At 44.8% G+C, this 16,901-nt stretch overlaps 2 protein-coding genes across 5 annotated transcripts in view; one reads left to right on the top strand and one right to left on the bottom strand.

Moving 5' to 3' along the window:
• Nucleotides 1-1,466: 1,466 nt before the first annotated feature.
• Nucleotides 1,467-15,145, bottom strand: LOC119449657 (uncharacterized). 4 transcript variants are annotated; one of them, XM_049667165.1, is made up of 3 exons: nt 15,021-15,145; nt 3,270-3,390; nt 1,467-2,775 (listed from the first exon to the last, which is right to left on the bottom strand). In XM_049667165.1, exons 2-3 carry the CDS (start codon nt 3,320-3,322, stop codon nt 2,358-2,360), a joined length of 471 nt encoding a protein of 156 aa, XP_049523122.1. In that variant the 5' UTR covers nt 3,323-3,390; nt 15,021-15,145; the 3' UTR covers nt 1,467-2,357. The 4 variants fall into 4 exon arrangements, with proteins under 4 accessions (XP_049523122.1, XP_049523129.1, XP_037568810.1 ...); XM_049667172.1 differs by having other exon boundaries at nt 1,467-2,680; XM_037712882.2 differs by lacking the exon at nt 15,021-15,145 and adding an exon at nt 14,809-14,959.
• LOC119461707 (uncharacterized) overlaps nt 15,094-16,901 on the top strand; it is a 57,496-nt gene continuing 55,688 nt past the window's right edge. The window contains 1 exon segment of the mRNA XM_037723083.2: nt 15,094-15,317. Coding sequence (XP_037579011.2) covers nt 15,109-15,317 — 209 coding nt within the window. The 5' untranslated portion in view covers nt 15,094-15,108.

Below are 16,901 nucleotides of genomic sequence, written 5' to 3'. Positions count from 1 at the left end.
GAAGTAGATGCGCCGTTACCTGAAATATATAGTCAGGCAATCGTGGTACACACACGTATTGTTTATTATTTTCTTTTTTGAATAACTTAATCAGTTATTCAACTGCAATACTCTCTTTGTCATTGGAATGTACAGTCCTGTTTTGTAAATAAAAATAAAATAAATGGTGACTCCATGAACATGCTCGGTTTCTCAGTTCGTCTATGAATTCGTTTCAAGTGTAACAAACTTATTATGCATGAACAATTTTCTCGTAAATCGAGAGTAACACTGTAGCTCACATTGTAGCCAACGTTTTTTATGCATTTTTTTTCTAACAACCCAATGTGATCGCAACTTGAATAAATGCTCAAGTAAACACCAGAATTTCATTTTCATTTTAACGCTGCAGGTCTCAGAGAACAGGGACCACAGTAAAATGGGGTAGGTATAGAAGTCGGCGGCGTGGACCCGCCCACTTACCCCCTTATTATGATCCCTTATTTCCCTTGCTTCAGACCCTATGGGAACTCACTTCTGTATATAAACAAGCAACCGAACGAACAAATAAACATTCAGCACTGTACGATGAAGTAACCCTGTAAAGCTGTTTCCTCTGCAAATATGGCCCTGCTGGGAACATGTACTTTGTATACATTCCGGATATACCTGTAGAAAAAGTAGGCAGCATAGCTGCATACGTATATAGGACAATTTCTTGATTATATTGGTCGAAGACAGCGTGCAGAGAGGAACAGCTATGATCTAATAATGGCACAGTGAAGGTCCAATACCGTTGAGAGAGTGGGCGATACTTGCGTCCTAAAAACCTGAGTACCTCTTTTTTTTTTCGGTGAGAAACGTTACACTGGAACATTTCTCCAACGAATTCGAAAGGGATTACGCCATTATCGTACCTGCGTCTGAAATATTGTATAGTTCTGGTGAAAAGTGATTTAGATATAGGCCCTGAAGCGATATATTTTCTTTACATGAGAATGAGGTAAGGTGATGACATATTGACGGGGTACAAGTTGCTTCTCGTTGCAAGATTAAAAGAAAACTGGCCACTATATAGCAGCATACCGCTGTGAAATCTTGGGACATGATGCGCAGTGGTAAAAGAAAGGACAAAGGGCAAATACACGCAGGAAGGTTAGGCCAGGCTGCTACCCTGCACGGGTGGAGTGGAAGGAGGTGTTCAAATGACGAGTCTTAAGTACCAGTTAGAACAACACGTATTACACGCGATAGTGGTTGTGTAACAGGTTTTTATTTCAGCTGTATAATTACAAATAGACTCACATTTGATGACCGGTGGCACGTTAAATATGAATAGAAACTGTGGCTGTGCGAAAATGCGTGGGTACCATGCCATTGGCTTATGATTAATTATTCGCGGCGTATCTGAGAGGAGCAATGCTAAGGGACGCGCAAGCACTACAGGTTTTCATTTTATTTTTCTGTATGAGGTCGGCATGCGTGCTTTTTGACGTTGTTAATGTGATGCGGACGTAACGCAAGTCGTCACGTGACCTACTTAAAAAAAAGAAAGAAAAAGAATAGCTTTACACAGACCACACAATTTGAAGCCGAGTTCAAGTGGGAAAGACAATATTTTTAACCACTCGTCGCAGACCAGTCATAGATGCCAAGCACAATAATTTTACGACGAAGGCAATGAATCGCAAAAATACACAGTTTGCAAGCCGGTATGAAATTATGGGTGGTAGGAAATACAGTTTTATTTTCTGGCGACTTCTTTCTGCCAGGGAAGGATGATGATGGTGATGCGGCCTACCCCAAGGAAATTGGATGAAGCACCCCCAATAGCTGTCGCTGAAATAAGAACTCAGCACTATTTTGTGTTTTGGTTGACCCGGCTTATAACACGAACAGTAGCTGGAGAAGATTCCACGTGATGTTTTCGAAAAAGCTCGGACCGACATTACGTTTGTGCACTTCTTGCTATCTCAGGCGCAGTCGAGTTGCTGTAGCACAAAAATCTGTGCTTGTTCGTGGAATACAAAACATGTGCGTTCTGCAACGCGTTCTTGGCTAATGTAAACGTATCTGAAGCACCAAGCAATAGTGTACAATACACATACGCCGTGCGTGTTACAGATAGGAAGTAACATGTAGCTATCACACCACACTTACAGTGTCAATGAATTTTCTACAGAAAAGCGTAAGGATTGCGCTCAATGACTTCTACAATAGAAACAGACACCATGAATGAGCTTTCGAGATACACTTCTTGCCAGTGAAGATAGAGCTACTGTTTTACGTTGAAGACTGTTCAGAAACAAACGCCACGATGTCGCGAAGAGGCAAAGGGCATTGGTCAAGGATTGGCTGTGAAGGACAGACGGTCGCTTTCACTCCATAAAAGAGACGGCGTTGGCGTAACCTCTGTGGGACTGCTGCCGCGGCTTCTCGGGGTCAAGTTGCTGCGGTATGCCACTTTCGGCCCAGGCAGCGGAGCCACGCCTGACGTCGGTGGCCTGCTGCGCCAGCAGCGAGTAGACGACGCTCGGGAATGAGTCGCTTGAGCTGCGCTCGGGCACCGAGTGTCGGCTAATGACCCAGGTGGCCACGAGAGCCGTGGCGCAGAGAAGCAGCACGGCCGGCAAGATGAGCACCGAGCCCACGAGCCAGCTGGTGGCGGCCGACACGGCAACGCCCGACGCCATCATGAGCACTGTCAGGAACAGCATGAACGTCACGATCACGTTCAGGAACGATACGCGGATGGTGCCGCCGTCGTGCCGAAGCTCCAAATGGCTCGTCGAGAACCTGGGCATGGCATTGCATCTCGTACGGACATCGTATCGCAGAGAGCACGCTCACTGTACGCAACGACGGACAGTGAAGAGCGCATGTTGCTTTCGAACTGTCTTCGTCCGCTTCCGCTAATTTGCCCACTAAGCAAGGCAGCAAGCGGTGTATTAAATGACACGACGCTCGGGTTACATTCTTTGAATGTATTTTCGGGTTTACGGGCACTCAAACGGCTCCGACAAGACCCGGTAAAAGGGGAAAAAAACAAGCCATTGTGTGTACTATCGATTTGCTGGTTCGAAGCAGTTGCAACTGGCCCCGAGTGCAGATACGGGTACTCGGCAGAATTACGGTGTAGCGTACGCAGCCTGTTGCCGCTTACTGCGAATAAGTATTTGGTTCAGACATGCTGTAAACAGTTGCGCATGGACTAAATTCCCGCCCTTGCAGTGTGTTCTTCCGAAAATAAAAATCAAATTCGTTATCTTCCCTTAGTGTGGATTACGTACCTGTCTTGCAGTTCCTCATGAGCAGACGCTTGTTGCCGGTTTGCTTTGACCATGTGGAAGGAGCTCGGCTTTTGGACGCGATATCATCAAACACTTGAGTTGACGTCATGCTTGTATTATTCTGCAAGAAAAACCTTTGTGAGATCTCTTGTCTCCAAGTAACAATAAAGGAAATATTACTGTCGCTCCATCGTCTATAGAGAAGCGAGCTGTGAGCAGCAATTTAGAGGATAACGTTTTTGCAGATGATGCCACGCAACGCAATTTCTGCTGTGGGGCGGGAAATAACAGAACACATATTCGATATGCCACGGATTCTCGAGCAACGCACATTTCGCCAATAAACGAAGCGGTAAAACAGAGCAGTGAAAATCTGCATCAACCATCTGGTATGATGCTGTGCTCCTTGTTCCGCTTGATGCTGTACCAACGGGTGGCTAACTAGCCCCATAACTCCCATTTTTGTGAAAAAATTATGTACCGTAAACAGTGCGAGATAACCTCTTGCTTACAACGACATTGAGTCCCAGTCAACGCAGATGATTCAGCAGTACCCGTGAATGCAGGTAGTAGGGAACCATTTTTACCGGGAGCATCTATGTTGATGGCGATGATGCAGCCTTTTCCAAGCAGCGCGCATTCACTGAGACAAATAAGCAAAAAGCTTCGTGTTGGGGAAAAGAAATGAACGAGGTATTTATAAAACTTAAGCCAGCATACACACAAATTACTCGCTTAATTTTTTCTTCGTTTCTTTTTACGTGTAGTATTCAGCCATAGCCAGAGAATAGGGGATAATAATTTCTGAGCGTGCCAGAAGAAGATGAGGAGCAAATAAGCAGCAGGTTGGCGAGGCGCCCTAGGTTGGTCGATGTTATGACCGCTTGTGGCGAATTAATGAACGCTTCGTTTCGTGCGTGTGTGTTTGTGCATACTGCGAACCTCTTTTCTTCTAATATTTCAGTATTCTTTCCTTCCACAGTGCAGGGTAGCCAACCGGTTCAGCCTGGTTAACCTCCCTTATCACTTTTCTCTGAAGGATGTAGAAAGAGCAACAGCTGACACAACGGATTCACAACGGAAGACACAACGAATTCCCTTTTTGTATGCATGGGTCAGCTGTTGCGATTTAATAGTTCTTCAAAATATGATTCGCTTCAAGACCAGAAAGTTTTCTCTCTCTCTCTTTTTTATGTACGTGGTTACTTGTTCCGTGAAAAGGCATCCGTCATCAAAAATGATTTTCCTGCTGGAATGCTGGTATATTGTGTCGGTAAGTCTATGCAGCGAAAAGATTGCGGGACCGCCGCAAGATGCCGCCCTTCCGCATCCTATATGGAGATTAATCAAAGTGCTGTGAGAAAGTTACCATTGGGTGCTCATGAAAAAATCGTCGGTCCTTGCACTCCGTGAAGATGAATGATAAGCGAAGCTTATCACCATCACAACAAATGGCGGGTATACGTACCCGTTCACAGTGCTGAACGCAGGCAGTTTTCCCTTGATTAAAGATTGCTTACACGTAACGCAAACTCTAAATTGAATAAGGTCGTATCCACTAGTAGCGTAATGTTCATTCAACACTTCCAAGGCATTGTGTCGCTGTTCGTCGAAGTGGATCACACTGATGAGGGACAAGTTGTTGTCGAACCACAAACGCTTGCGTTTGATGTCTCGAGTTTGCTTAGTGTCGTGGTTAGCAGAATCGGCCCGCCATTGCCCCTTGCGATTCTTCGAAATTAAATTGCTTCAAAATTAAATCTGTCCGTTACGTAAGACAATGAATGGCTCATACCCTCTTAAGCAATGGCTCATACTCCCGTAAACGCGGCCTTCCCATTACGACGACCGAAGAGAAGTGAAATTCCACGCTGGAATGATGAGCGGCAACGGAGCCAGCTGTGGAAGACAACGACGCTCGAGCCATTGCTGATGATGATTGTTTCTGCAATCAGACACGGACGTTCAGGCTAGACATAAACAAGCTTCGCTTCTAAAAATTCAGAGCCCTTCCCCTGTCGAGAAAATGGGGGTAAGCGAAGCTTGTGACAAGACGACACTGTTGCAGGCGTTCCGCTTCGTTTGCCCTAAACTCAGGGTCGGCGGCTCTTAGCTGACGTTTCGCCTCAACATCGCGCTTCCCCCAACTCGAGGTCCGCGGCTCTTCGCTGACTGTTTCGCCAGGGCTTCGGAAGCCCTCACGCAAGAATCGGACGACAAGCTTAGCTTACCCCCATTTTCTCGACAGGGGAATTGCTGGTTATTTTGTCTCTTTGCGTCCCACGTGTGATAAGGATAGTTCGAGGGCGCGTTACAGGTCCCCGAGCCCACAGAGGTGTGTGCCATTGAGCTTGGACCCTTTCTGCACAATCACCAAGATTGGACCACACGACAGGGGTATGTCATTGTGCTTGGACCCTTTCTGCACTATCGTCAGGATCAGCCCACTTTTCAGCGTGACACCACCACCACTAACGCCGAAACTTACGAGCCTATAAAGCTTCGCTTAAAAACACAAATCAAACACCTTACAGGGAGACATGGGTTGGACGTGCTTCCAAGTGCGGGAGGCTCAGTGCGAAATCTGCTTCGTAAAGCGACTGAAGAATATGAACAGAAACAGATGAGTAGCTAGGTCATTTAGGTACCTGCAGAGATAAAAAAATATATAGTGAGGTTTCACTTCATGAACGCGGGTTACGCACAAGCGTATGGGTACTATATTCCCTTTTTGTGCATTGACCCACATTGTCGCAAGCCACCTAGCACGTTCTTCGGGAGTCTCCTGAGCACGCCTAGCCAGCGCCTTTTGCCGGTCTTGTTCAGCTCGTGCCCGGCACTTGGCGGCAGCTTCGGGGCCGGTCGACTCGCGCTTGGACAGCCGCTGCTTGCGTCACTGCTCCGTCCTTCTTGCTCGGTCGCTCGATCGCCAGACGAACCCGGTACATCCATAGGGCACACAGAGTCCGTAGCAATTGCGAGAGAAGGTGAACTCCGCCTACCCTCCGCCTCCGTGACGCTCCTTTCTCCTCCTCCCCTCCGCTGCGCGCTCCTCCGTACCTTCCCCGGTGTGCGCTCTACCACCGGCGCTCGCTTCCCTCAATCTCGCCGATTTCACAGACGGGGCATGTACGCTTGCGCGTAGAAAAGAAAAGCGGTGACTCGAAGTAATATTGCACCAATGTGGTAGAAAGCGTCAGAGAAAAGGATAAACCGCACAAAGGACAGGCGAAATGTGAAGGAAGCCAGCCGTGGAAACATATCGAACTACGCAGAATTAAATGAGATGGGAATAGTTTTATGGCATTTCAAAGGGCAGTGTCGTACTGTTTGAAGCCAGATCAGGGTGTCTGAGAACGCGGAGTTGTAAGAGAAAATATCCAGATCAAGTCAGTTCGTGAATAGCATGTGGAAGCGATGCAGTAATAGCCATTGAGCATGTTCAGTTAGAATCAGCACAGCATACGTCCAGCAATAAATGCGAAAAATAATGGAAACATGAAACGAAAGCAAACTTTGTATTTAGAATAATTTTTAGCCTAGTGTATAAATGTATTTAAATGGGAAGATATGCCATAAAGGTAAAAAAAAGAATGAGCTTGGTGGAATGTGTGCTATCAGCCTGTTTCAAAGGGGATGCTCTTCGTCATCACGGGTAGCACCAAAGCCTAGATTTCATGAACTTACATATTATCGTACTTTGCATCAGTACGAAGCGTCGTTTAGCTGCGTTCGACATCGGGTACCAATGAAGAGGATGAAACGTGCGCTGCTCTGGCACTCTATCCAAATAACGAGTGCACATAACGAATGCAAATAACGAGTCAAAGGTGCAGCAGCAGCCACAACAACGACGACAGTCAACGACAAACGTTTGCGCTGCGTCCTTTCTTGTCCCCATTAATTTCTGCTGGATGTTTAGCGTCCAAATATATGACAACTCGTCCAAAAGATCACAATGAACTGGGCGGCCACATTTAATTGATAGGAGCGCTGGCAGCAGCCGAGTGACCAGGCCAGCGGCTCCACGCAGGATTTTCAGACTAAATAATCACAGTTGTACAGGCGAAATAACATAGAGTTAATGCAGTATACTAACTCTGTGGCTTCGGCCGTTCGCAGCCAGCGAGCAGCCAGCGACCACAAGGCGCAAGCGTATCACGTTTCACTCGTGCTGTTCACTTGCTGAAGCGTGGCGCCATCGTGTGGCTCTGTCGGCACTCACACTGTTATCAGTGTTGAAATCAAATCTGAGATAACGGTTGCATAGCTGGAGTGGAGTCATGGAAACTCCGCTGAGATCGCGCGTTTCATTCTAGAGTATTGATGGGTCATTGGAGAGCTATACAGTATAGTATACAAACAAGTGAAGTTTAAATGTTGTCCAGCAACGTTGACTTCTTGTTATTTACGAGAAAATTTCAATTGATTGATTAAGTTAAAGTGCTAAACCAACGCTTGGCCTTGAGAGACTTTGTTTTGGGGGCTCTGGAATAATTCTGACCATCTAGGGTTCTTTAATGTGCATCCAAAGCACCGTACACGAGCGTTTTTGCATTCCGCCCCTATGAGAATGCGTCCGCCGAGGCTGAGAATCGAAAACTCGACTTCGTGCTTCAGCAGTAAATCGGTAAGCTTTAAGATGACGGGGGTATGCTGTATACGAACGTAATTCTCACGAAGCCCTACCTTGTCCCCGAACTCAAATATTCGTTTTGAAATAGCGTCTGAAAGTTAAACACTATTATGTTTGAAAAGCTGTGCAAAAAACGGTACGCATAAAAAAAAAAAAAAAAAAAAAACAGACAGCACACAGCGCTGACATATGTATACCGAATGTTTATTGCGCAACAAGGATACACAAGGTGTTTCAGGCTCTTGCCAAAATTTCAAAGAAAGAAAACTAGGTGTGCGTTACGCAATTTCAACAACTCAGTATTGTTGGCAGTCGTCTTTAACAACCTAAATATTTTTTGTTATCTGCAGAAGTAATTAATTAACACAAATAAATTAACCAACTTTAAAAGCGTTGATTTTAACGCTACATCTATAATGGAAATATTGTAGAGCGTACTAAGAATATTCCAACTGAATTCTTCGGATGAAGATAGCTGTTGTCGTTTTATTCTCCCAAGGCGTCTAAAAAAAAAAAAAAAAAGGCGCGCTACATCTGGAAATGTACCATGTGATAAGGCTCGCAGCGACATTAAACAGTTTTAGCTGAATGATCCCCTCCGCCGTCAGAACAATGTATCCTAACAATGTATCCCAGCTAACAATACTGCGTCGGTTGCATAGACGAAGGGAACACCTGTTTTTTACAGTCTTGGTACAAGTTAGCTGAAACACCTAGTATGTACGCCTAGCAAACGGTAAAAAAAAGGCAAGCAAGAAAAAATTAACGCAACAGCTTCTTTTTTACTTGAGTGGATTGCCAAAAAGCAAGATTTAATGCAAAATAAAGTAAAATGACATGGTCAAGGGAATAGAAAAAACTGGCCGCCATCCCGCCCTGCGTACGTGAATGTCCAGCGAAGCTGTATCAAACACCATACATGGTCGAGCATGGTATTCACGCTGTTCTTCTGGTGTCTTTAATTTCCGTGGTCTACCCATGGCAGTCTTAGAATGAACTGAATGAGTTGCTAGACGGGTCTCCCTTTTATATATGAAAGCGTGGTGACGTCACTAAGTATATATATATATATATATATATATACAGGGTGTCCCAGCTATCACGCAGCACGATTTAAAAAAAGAGGAACGGCGTTACGCGAAGCCAACCTAGTGCGTATTGTTTCTAGTACAGTGGAGTAGCCGCCAGTAATTTTTTCGTTACTGCGATTTATTTAATTAGTTGTAATTAATGATCTAATTCGAGAAGTACTGTCCTACTTATCAAAGTGTCAATGAGAAAGTTGTAGAGCAGCATGAAAAACGCCCGATGCAGCTTCCTGTTTCTCAATACGTGCTACATAAATGTGCTTTTCCGAGCGTGAAAGAAGCCCGCGAATACACGCAGAATTGCAGCACGACTGGCCGCTCGAGGCACTTTGCGTGTATTCGCGGGCTTCTTTTATGCTCGGAAAACCCTTCTATGCGGACCTTCTCGAAGAGGCGTACATTACTTGCACAAAAATTGAAATGCATAATCGACTAATTAACAAAAATTCGCTAAGTTTTAACTAATTACCTGATGGCGCATATTGCAATTTACAAATTGCAGCCGTGGAGTTCACAAGGTGGATCCATTTGGAATTAATTCTCAGGATGACACCCGTTTCGAGATATTAATTCCCGAAATTTGCGGTAAAATGCATTGGCGTTCCAGTTAACCTTGTGCATCAATTCATAAAGCGACGTTTTGTTCAGAAACTAACTGGAACGCCAATGCATTTCTCCGCAAACTTCGGGAATTAATATCTCGACACGGGTGTCCTCCCGAGAATTCGTAAACAAGGACACTAAATAAACACATAAGTAAGCCCAATTAATGCTCATGGATTCTTGGAAAATGCAATTTCTTCTTTCTGGGGTTTTACGTGCCAAAATCAGCTCTGATTACGAGGCACGCCGTAGTGGAGGTCTCCGGATTAATTTTGACCACCTGGGGTTCTTTAACGTGCACTACAACGCAAGCACACGGACGTTTTTGCATTTCGCCTCGATCGAAATGCGGCCGGGATTCGAACCCGCGACCTCGTGCTCAGCAGCGCAACGCCTTAGCTGACTGAGCCAGCCCGGCGGGAAGGAAAATGCAATTTACGGTTTCATTTGAGAAAAAAAAAAACATAACGGTTTGTGTATTCAAACAAGGCAAAGAGGTTGCAAGGAGATGAACACTTCAATTGAGTAACAGAGGTGAACAAGGGAAGTCTCAGCCTGGAGCCAACGTTTCAACTAGCAAACATATTTGCGAGGGCCGTGACGAAGACAAGTTCCCACGCTGAGGCTTCCCTTGCTCGTCCACTGTTGATTGGCTGCATGTTAAACCAAACTTACTCCGAGTATATTTCAAGAACTCTTTGGGAACACACTGTGCTCAGGTTTTTCATCTGCTGTTTGAAGAGAAATATTTTCTTTGTGATTTGTCATGTTTGAGAAGTGTGGAGTAGGCCGGTTGTGTGAACTTGCCTTTTCTAGCTATCTCTTACGGTGGAGGGTTAGCCTAGTTATTGATTTCATGCAAACTGTACATGAGCCCTCTGTAGTTAAAAAATGTAAAATAATGCGTGTACCGAGATCTAGTTATAATCCTAGTACTTATGATCTTAGCAATATCCCTTAGACTTTGTCATTTCATATAATATCTCGGTGCACACACTACAAATAATCTAAATTGGACCATTAATACTCATTAACAATGCTAATCACATGCTCGGGTACTTGCGGCGCAACTTTTCCAAAGCACCGTCTACTTTTACGATACTCTTGAAACTTGAATATGCATCTGCCATATCATGTGGGATCCCAGTCGCGTTAATCTTATCCCTTCACTTGAACTAGCTCAAAATCACTCTACGCGTTTCATTCTTTCTAATTATAACCGTACCGCGAGTATAACCTCAATTGAAACTAACCTAGCACTTATTCCACTACATAACCGCTGCAAAGTCGCCCGTCTTTCGCTATTTCATAAAATTTTCCATCACACCACACTTCACGACGATTTCATACTGCGGCATCAGTACATTTCAAACCGCGTCGATCATCGCAGTAAGGTAGGAATTAATGCATGTTACACGAAGTTTTTCTTTCAATCTTTCATCCCCCGTACATGTCAGGAATGGAACCACCTTCCCTCAAGTATCGTAGCCATCACCTATAACAAACGTTTTTGCTAAACATTTGCTAACGTTGTATAACCAGGAGAATCATTACGTTACCAGAACTCACTACACTTGTTTGTTTGCTTTACTCTACAACTTTGTAACCACTCCCTCTTTAATGCCATATGGCCCTGAGGGTACTTTAAATAAAAAATAAAATAATAAAATGAAGAGTGACTCCAGAATTTCAGTCAACATGAAGTATCATTTCCTTAAAACTGCATTGATCACTTTTGATCGTTTGAAAATTATTTGCATTTTCATGTAACAAATTATCGCTGTGAGGGAGCATGTGATACTTGGTGGTAATGCCCGTTGTTAGGGGCCGAGGTTCGGGGGTACCTTCAACAGTGTTTGCTCGGAGCTCGAACCAGGTTGACCATCGGAGAGGGTCCGGCAGGGAAGACGAGGCGACGAAAAAACAAATAACACAAGTTTAATACATGGTTACGGGGGACCGTTGTGCTCCAAAGAAAACATACGAGAAACGTTCAGCGTGCATACACCTGCACGCTAGGGCAAAGCAAAAGTGTTCTCCACGTGGCTGCTTGTTGGATTTCTTATACCCTCCACCATCCGGACACTTTTTTCCCTCTCGTCCCCCCTACTGCAGGCTAGGGCAATCCAAAGGTTAGCGGAAATGGTAGTCGACCGGAGCCGGGTGAACGTCCTCAGCGGGGGACCAAGGTTGAGGGCTGGAAGACAGGTTTTCGTCTCTGACCCTCGCGACTGACACGTCTATTAATGTTGACGAGCGAGATCGTAACACCGTCAAGCTGATTTGCAAAGAGCAGATGACAGAGTTTGTGCATTAGCAAGTAGGAGCTTAATTGCTACATTGTTTCTGTTCTGGTCGTCAATAATGACAGGAAAAGAAACCAGTTGGGACTCAACATGTTACTTCTCCGATTGTCATAAAACACCTTTAAAAGCAAGTAAGCTTGTATGTCCAATTTTAGCATCCCTGCTCGGTACGATACAGAAATGTAGACTGCTGCTTTCCTGATAGGGCATGCACACCCCTTGTGGGATCTCACACGTGCTCTTGGGACAAAGGAACGACAACACAGTAGTGCAAACAATCAAAAGGGCATTTATTGCACCTTTCATACACTAATGGATGATAGCCGAATTACTACCCATAGAACATTCACATGGGCGCGCGACAAACCAAGGAAGTCCGACTCACCGCGACCGGATAGCGAGCGAATATGTTCGCCCCATGCTATGACACCATCGCCTAGTCGTTCACGTGTACAGTCACGCGAACAGTGGCGCGTTCGAACGATCTGTGTTCGTCCATACCGGTGTCCTGATCCTAGCCTCGCGAAACGGTCTCGCGAAGCGGGCCGGACGCTTCACGGTCTCGTGAAGCGTCCGCGCGTGCTGCTCACCGATCCCACGCCGTAGAGGAAGCGCCTTCTTCATTTTGCGCCCAAGTGACCCCACTCGCGCCATCTCTGCCGCCGTAACGCCACTCGGCGAAGCCGGATTACAGGAGACGCGAGAGCCGTCCGGGGAAAACAACATCAGGGGACCCGTGAGAGTCGCGCATCCCTACACCCTCTAATCTGGTAAACTCGCAAACATTTCATGGTGAGGCACATAGTTCAAGAGGGCCTGCTGTCATTATGGTGAACGTTGAGCTTTTTATGGCTTGGCGTGGGCAGCTTACAGACCAATAATTTCTGTTTTGTCCGTCTTCCTGAAAAGATAATTGATGAAGCCATGTCAAACATGCAAGCAAAAAATGGTGAAACAAAAGTTAGTCCAATAAATGAACAAATCACGGTTCTAGTTGAAATGTTCAGAAACATACCTTGTGAGGATTCTGGCCCTTGATGTTACTTCCAGAGGTGACACTTTCACTGTTGACTTGTACGTTCAGAGACAATAGAGTCCAAAGGGTGAACAATTATGAGGAGCGCCTTGGAGGCTGGAGTCAAAAGAAAAAAAGAGCCTCAATTACTATGGTGGAAGTGTGGGTGAGTTTGTGACTCATGTGTGATTTAGAACAGCGCCCAGAGCGCTCCACGACAGAAAAGCACGCACGCACGCACAGTTTTGAGTGTGCATTTCTTTCAATGCTGTCCTTGTGTCAATGGTGTCATTGTTTCTGCCATATACTAGCAATGAACACATTAATTTTATTACGTCTCAAATGCAATTAATCTAACTGTATCCCCGGAAGTACATTTGCCACTAATGTACAGTGAATTTATCGCGGTGTATCATTCATCCAGAAACAGCCAAAACTGTTTATTATTTATGCTGTACTACATCTTAGGAATTTTAGCAACGTGCCAAAATAACAAGAGCCTCGTTTGAATTGCTTTTGAAGAGCAATAACTTTATAATTATTACTATTTTCCACTTTTAAGTAATGAATACAGGAACCTGTTTCATCCGCCTCACACACAAAGAAATTCAAAGTTGCAAATGCGAAGCACTGCTTTTTTACTCACCGGTGCACACCCCAGAGGCTGAAAGGTTGATCCGCTTTCGTGGGTAGTCTTCAAGCTGAATGTGCTCGGCTCTAGCGATGAACTTTCGCGCTAGCTAGCACACTTTTTTTCGAGCAACACGTCATTACCCGGCCAGACGCGGCAGATCGCTAACGGCGGAAGACGTGCATGCAGTCGGTATGCCAGTGAAACTGGCATACCGACTGATACAGCTGATAAAATTCGCTGTCTTTAAACACGTTTGCTTGGTGGCGTCTATTGAATGTTGGACGCATAAACTGACCGAGATTTTATTGTTATCTAATTAAAACGAACCTGCGTGATGCTGCTCAAAGGAAACGACCACCCCGTTTGCAAATATTACCGCCGTACAATTTGAATCGAAAAGCGGCACGGACTGCAATCGATACCAATGGGCTGCTGCTTATCACACGTTAGTGAGGTTTCAAAACCTTTACGCAAGTAATAAAGCACAGACTTTAATAACAGAAGTCCAATAAAAACAATGGTCTACTTATTTTGTAAAAAATGACATGTTAACTATGTTTGTCAGTTATTATATGTACATCTATAGATAAAATATTTAGCCGCACTGAGTGCCTCTAGCAGAAAAAATACAAATTAAAGTATGCGACCAATTTACAGTAGTTCCACTTGCACACTTCATGCTGGAACGCGGCGCGGTTGATTTTTCGCCCTCTGTGGCGATCGCTGAAACTTGAGAGTGCGCGGGCCTGGTGCGAGCCGCAGCAGTCCAGCGCCGGGAACGTGACGTCATCACTTGGTCACGGGTGTTGTCTAGCCCTCGGATGTTAACGCCAGACGCTCGCCGGATTTTCCCCTTTATGGGGCATATAAGGCTTTCGCCTTTAAAAAGTGGCGATTGTTGAGCATCAGGTGCAAGAAATATTCCAGAGAGGAATAAGCAAATGAAGATCAACTGTTCGCCTAATATACTTGACTATGAACATAACTAACATGTTGAACTGTTTTGTTGTCTAATTCTCAGCATGTTGTTTTATCAGTGGTGTCTAATAAACCGGTTGCAATAATGAATGAGGCCAGACAAACCAGTTGAAAATTTGCACTCGGATTTCTTTTTAAGAACCACGCGGCGAAAGCGAAAAACGTGTAATGCATACAATAGTTCGTGTCCTCCTCAAGCGACTTTGTGATAGCAAAACAAAAGCAACTCGCGACTCAATCTTTCGTACAGAGACGACTCTAGGGTAGGAAATTACGTACAATACGTGCGGCCTTGTCATGGCTCTATAGTCTACAAAATCGTCGACGACCTGAGACGCTAGCGAACCATAACACAGATCCGCGATTGCTTCTACCAGGAAGGCTTGAACATCATTTCTCTTGCAACGCAGATGATGACAGAACGTCAAGCTTTATCCCTGATCACAACACCTTCTCCTGTGTGTTCCATCGCTGCCAAACTGTTTTCATACCTTGCGCTGTGTGTGTATCTTCGTTCCTTAATTGCCTCTGTGTATGCAAGACTACAATATCACGGAACCGCACTACATTGTTATCGATATGCGCGCAGCGCGAGACGCCGCTGCACATCCGCACCACTGTACGTCGAAGCTCCTCGCTATCTTCGCGCTGAAACACGTCTACGCCACGAGCTATCTCGGTCGTTGCCCATGGCAACCGCGATATCGCATCGACGCAGTTCTGTCAGTTCCGCCGCACCGAGCAACGCCTGCGAACAGATCACAGCAGCAACAGGCATCGGTTCGACGGTGAGTGGATTCGTCGCGAAATATTTTTCGAACTTGAGTTTGTAGCAGAACATTTCGCTAGACAGGCTTTCATTGTGCGTTCGTACACTAGCATTCTGGGGCGCATAGCCAGTGCGATGCTTTTTTACCCCGAAATGCGACATAGTTCCAGAATGAACAGCGGATTCAACGCTAAGGCACAGGGAAAGACGAAAAGTGCTGGTTGTGTCCGCTGCGCTTGTTTCTTATGCTTTAGCGTTGAATCTGCTCTCCTTGTCTCTTATACTTAGCTGAATCCACTATGCATTACGAAATAGAGCGTTGCAAGGAGTTAATGTTGCCATAGTTCCGTTTTACATGCGGTCTCGTATTGTGCCGATGTTTTTAACGAAGCCGAAAGACAAGAGTAGTATACGTAATTTTGCCTGTTTAACAGCAACACATTGCGGAAGGCAACGTGGTAATATGACGCCCAAAAAATGCGGAAATACGCAGAAGGCAAGAATAATTACCAACAGATGCATATTTAAGTAATCGGGAAGCTGAAGCTTCACGTTTAAGACTTGTTGACAGGCAGCTCGAGACAGAAAAAAGAAAGAACCTGAGAAAGAAGTGCCATACAGTATGCGCATTTTTCTCGTTTTTACGCTTGCGACGCAGCAAGTGGTCGCTTTTGCACACGACTCGAATGGAGCGATAGCTGCTATCTATAAAGGGGTCATGTGCCCTTTGCTCCTTACAAGTAAAAAAAATGAAATAAGAGTAGCAATGCAATGTTTGCTGTAGTTTTAATAGCGAGTTTGTTGTAGGCTCCTTTTAGTATATCTTTAACCGCGCAGAAAGCTGCATGAACACAATTTTACTTTCAAAGATGTCACATTTCCGCTTTCCCTGCACTTGACATGTCTCAAGGGCAAGGCGATACATTCGAGTAACACTTAACAATTAAATTATAGGAAGCGTCCCTCATTATAGTATTTTTCACTAATACTTTTTAATACATTGCATTCTATTTCCCTATTCCAAGGAAGTAGTTCAGCCCGAATTTGGACGTGTCGAACAAGTTCTTCGAGGATTGGTATTTAAAAACATTATGTAAGACTGATGCATACTTCTGCGATGTTTAACATTTTGCTACAACTATACGGTTACAGGTGCTGATATTTATTTCCATGTATGGCAAAACATGATTTCATAGCCAAAATATTTCCCGAAACGGATCCGTCACGCATTTTCGCGCTATCTCTATCCGGTGAATATTGCTGTGAAGGGTTCTAAGTACCTAATGGTCCCTGCTTGTGCGGCACGAATGCAGTGCTTGAGAATATATCTTAACTGTTCAGCACCACAGTGACTGCTTGTGTAAATAGACGATAAACTCGGTCGCTGAAGTGACATTCACAAGCTACGCTCGCTGAGTTCTGCAAACTTCCATTTGTGTTTGGTAATTGCTTGTTACACGTGTTTTTCAATACTTCCAACCGGTAGAATTAAGAGAGATAATACAACTCTTGGATCTAGTGCAGTTCTTTTTATTTAGTTTTTTTTTTATTTGCGTATGTGCTTATGAGCTTCACGAAATATTGAAACCACGAAATTAACGAA

Source organism: Dermacentor silvarum, chromosome 1 (assembly GCF_013339745.2).
Source record: "Dermacentor silvarum isolate Dsil-2018 chromosome 1, BIME_Dsil_1.4, whole genome shotgun sequence".
NCBI classification, from domain to species: Eukaryota; Metazoa; Arthropoda; class Arachnida; order Ixodida; family Ixodidae; genus Dermacentor; species Dermacentor silvarum.
This window is presented reverse-complemented; position numbering and strand designations above follow the sequence as displayed.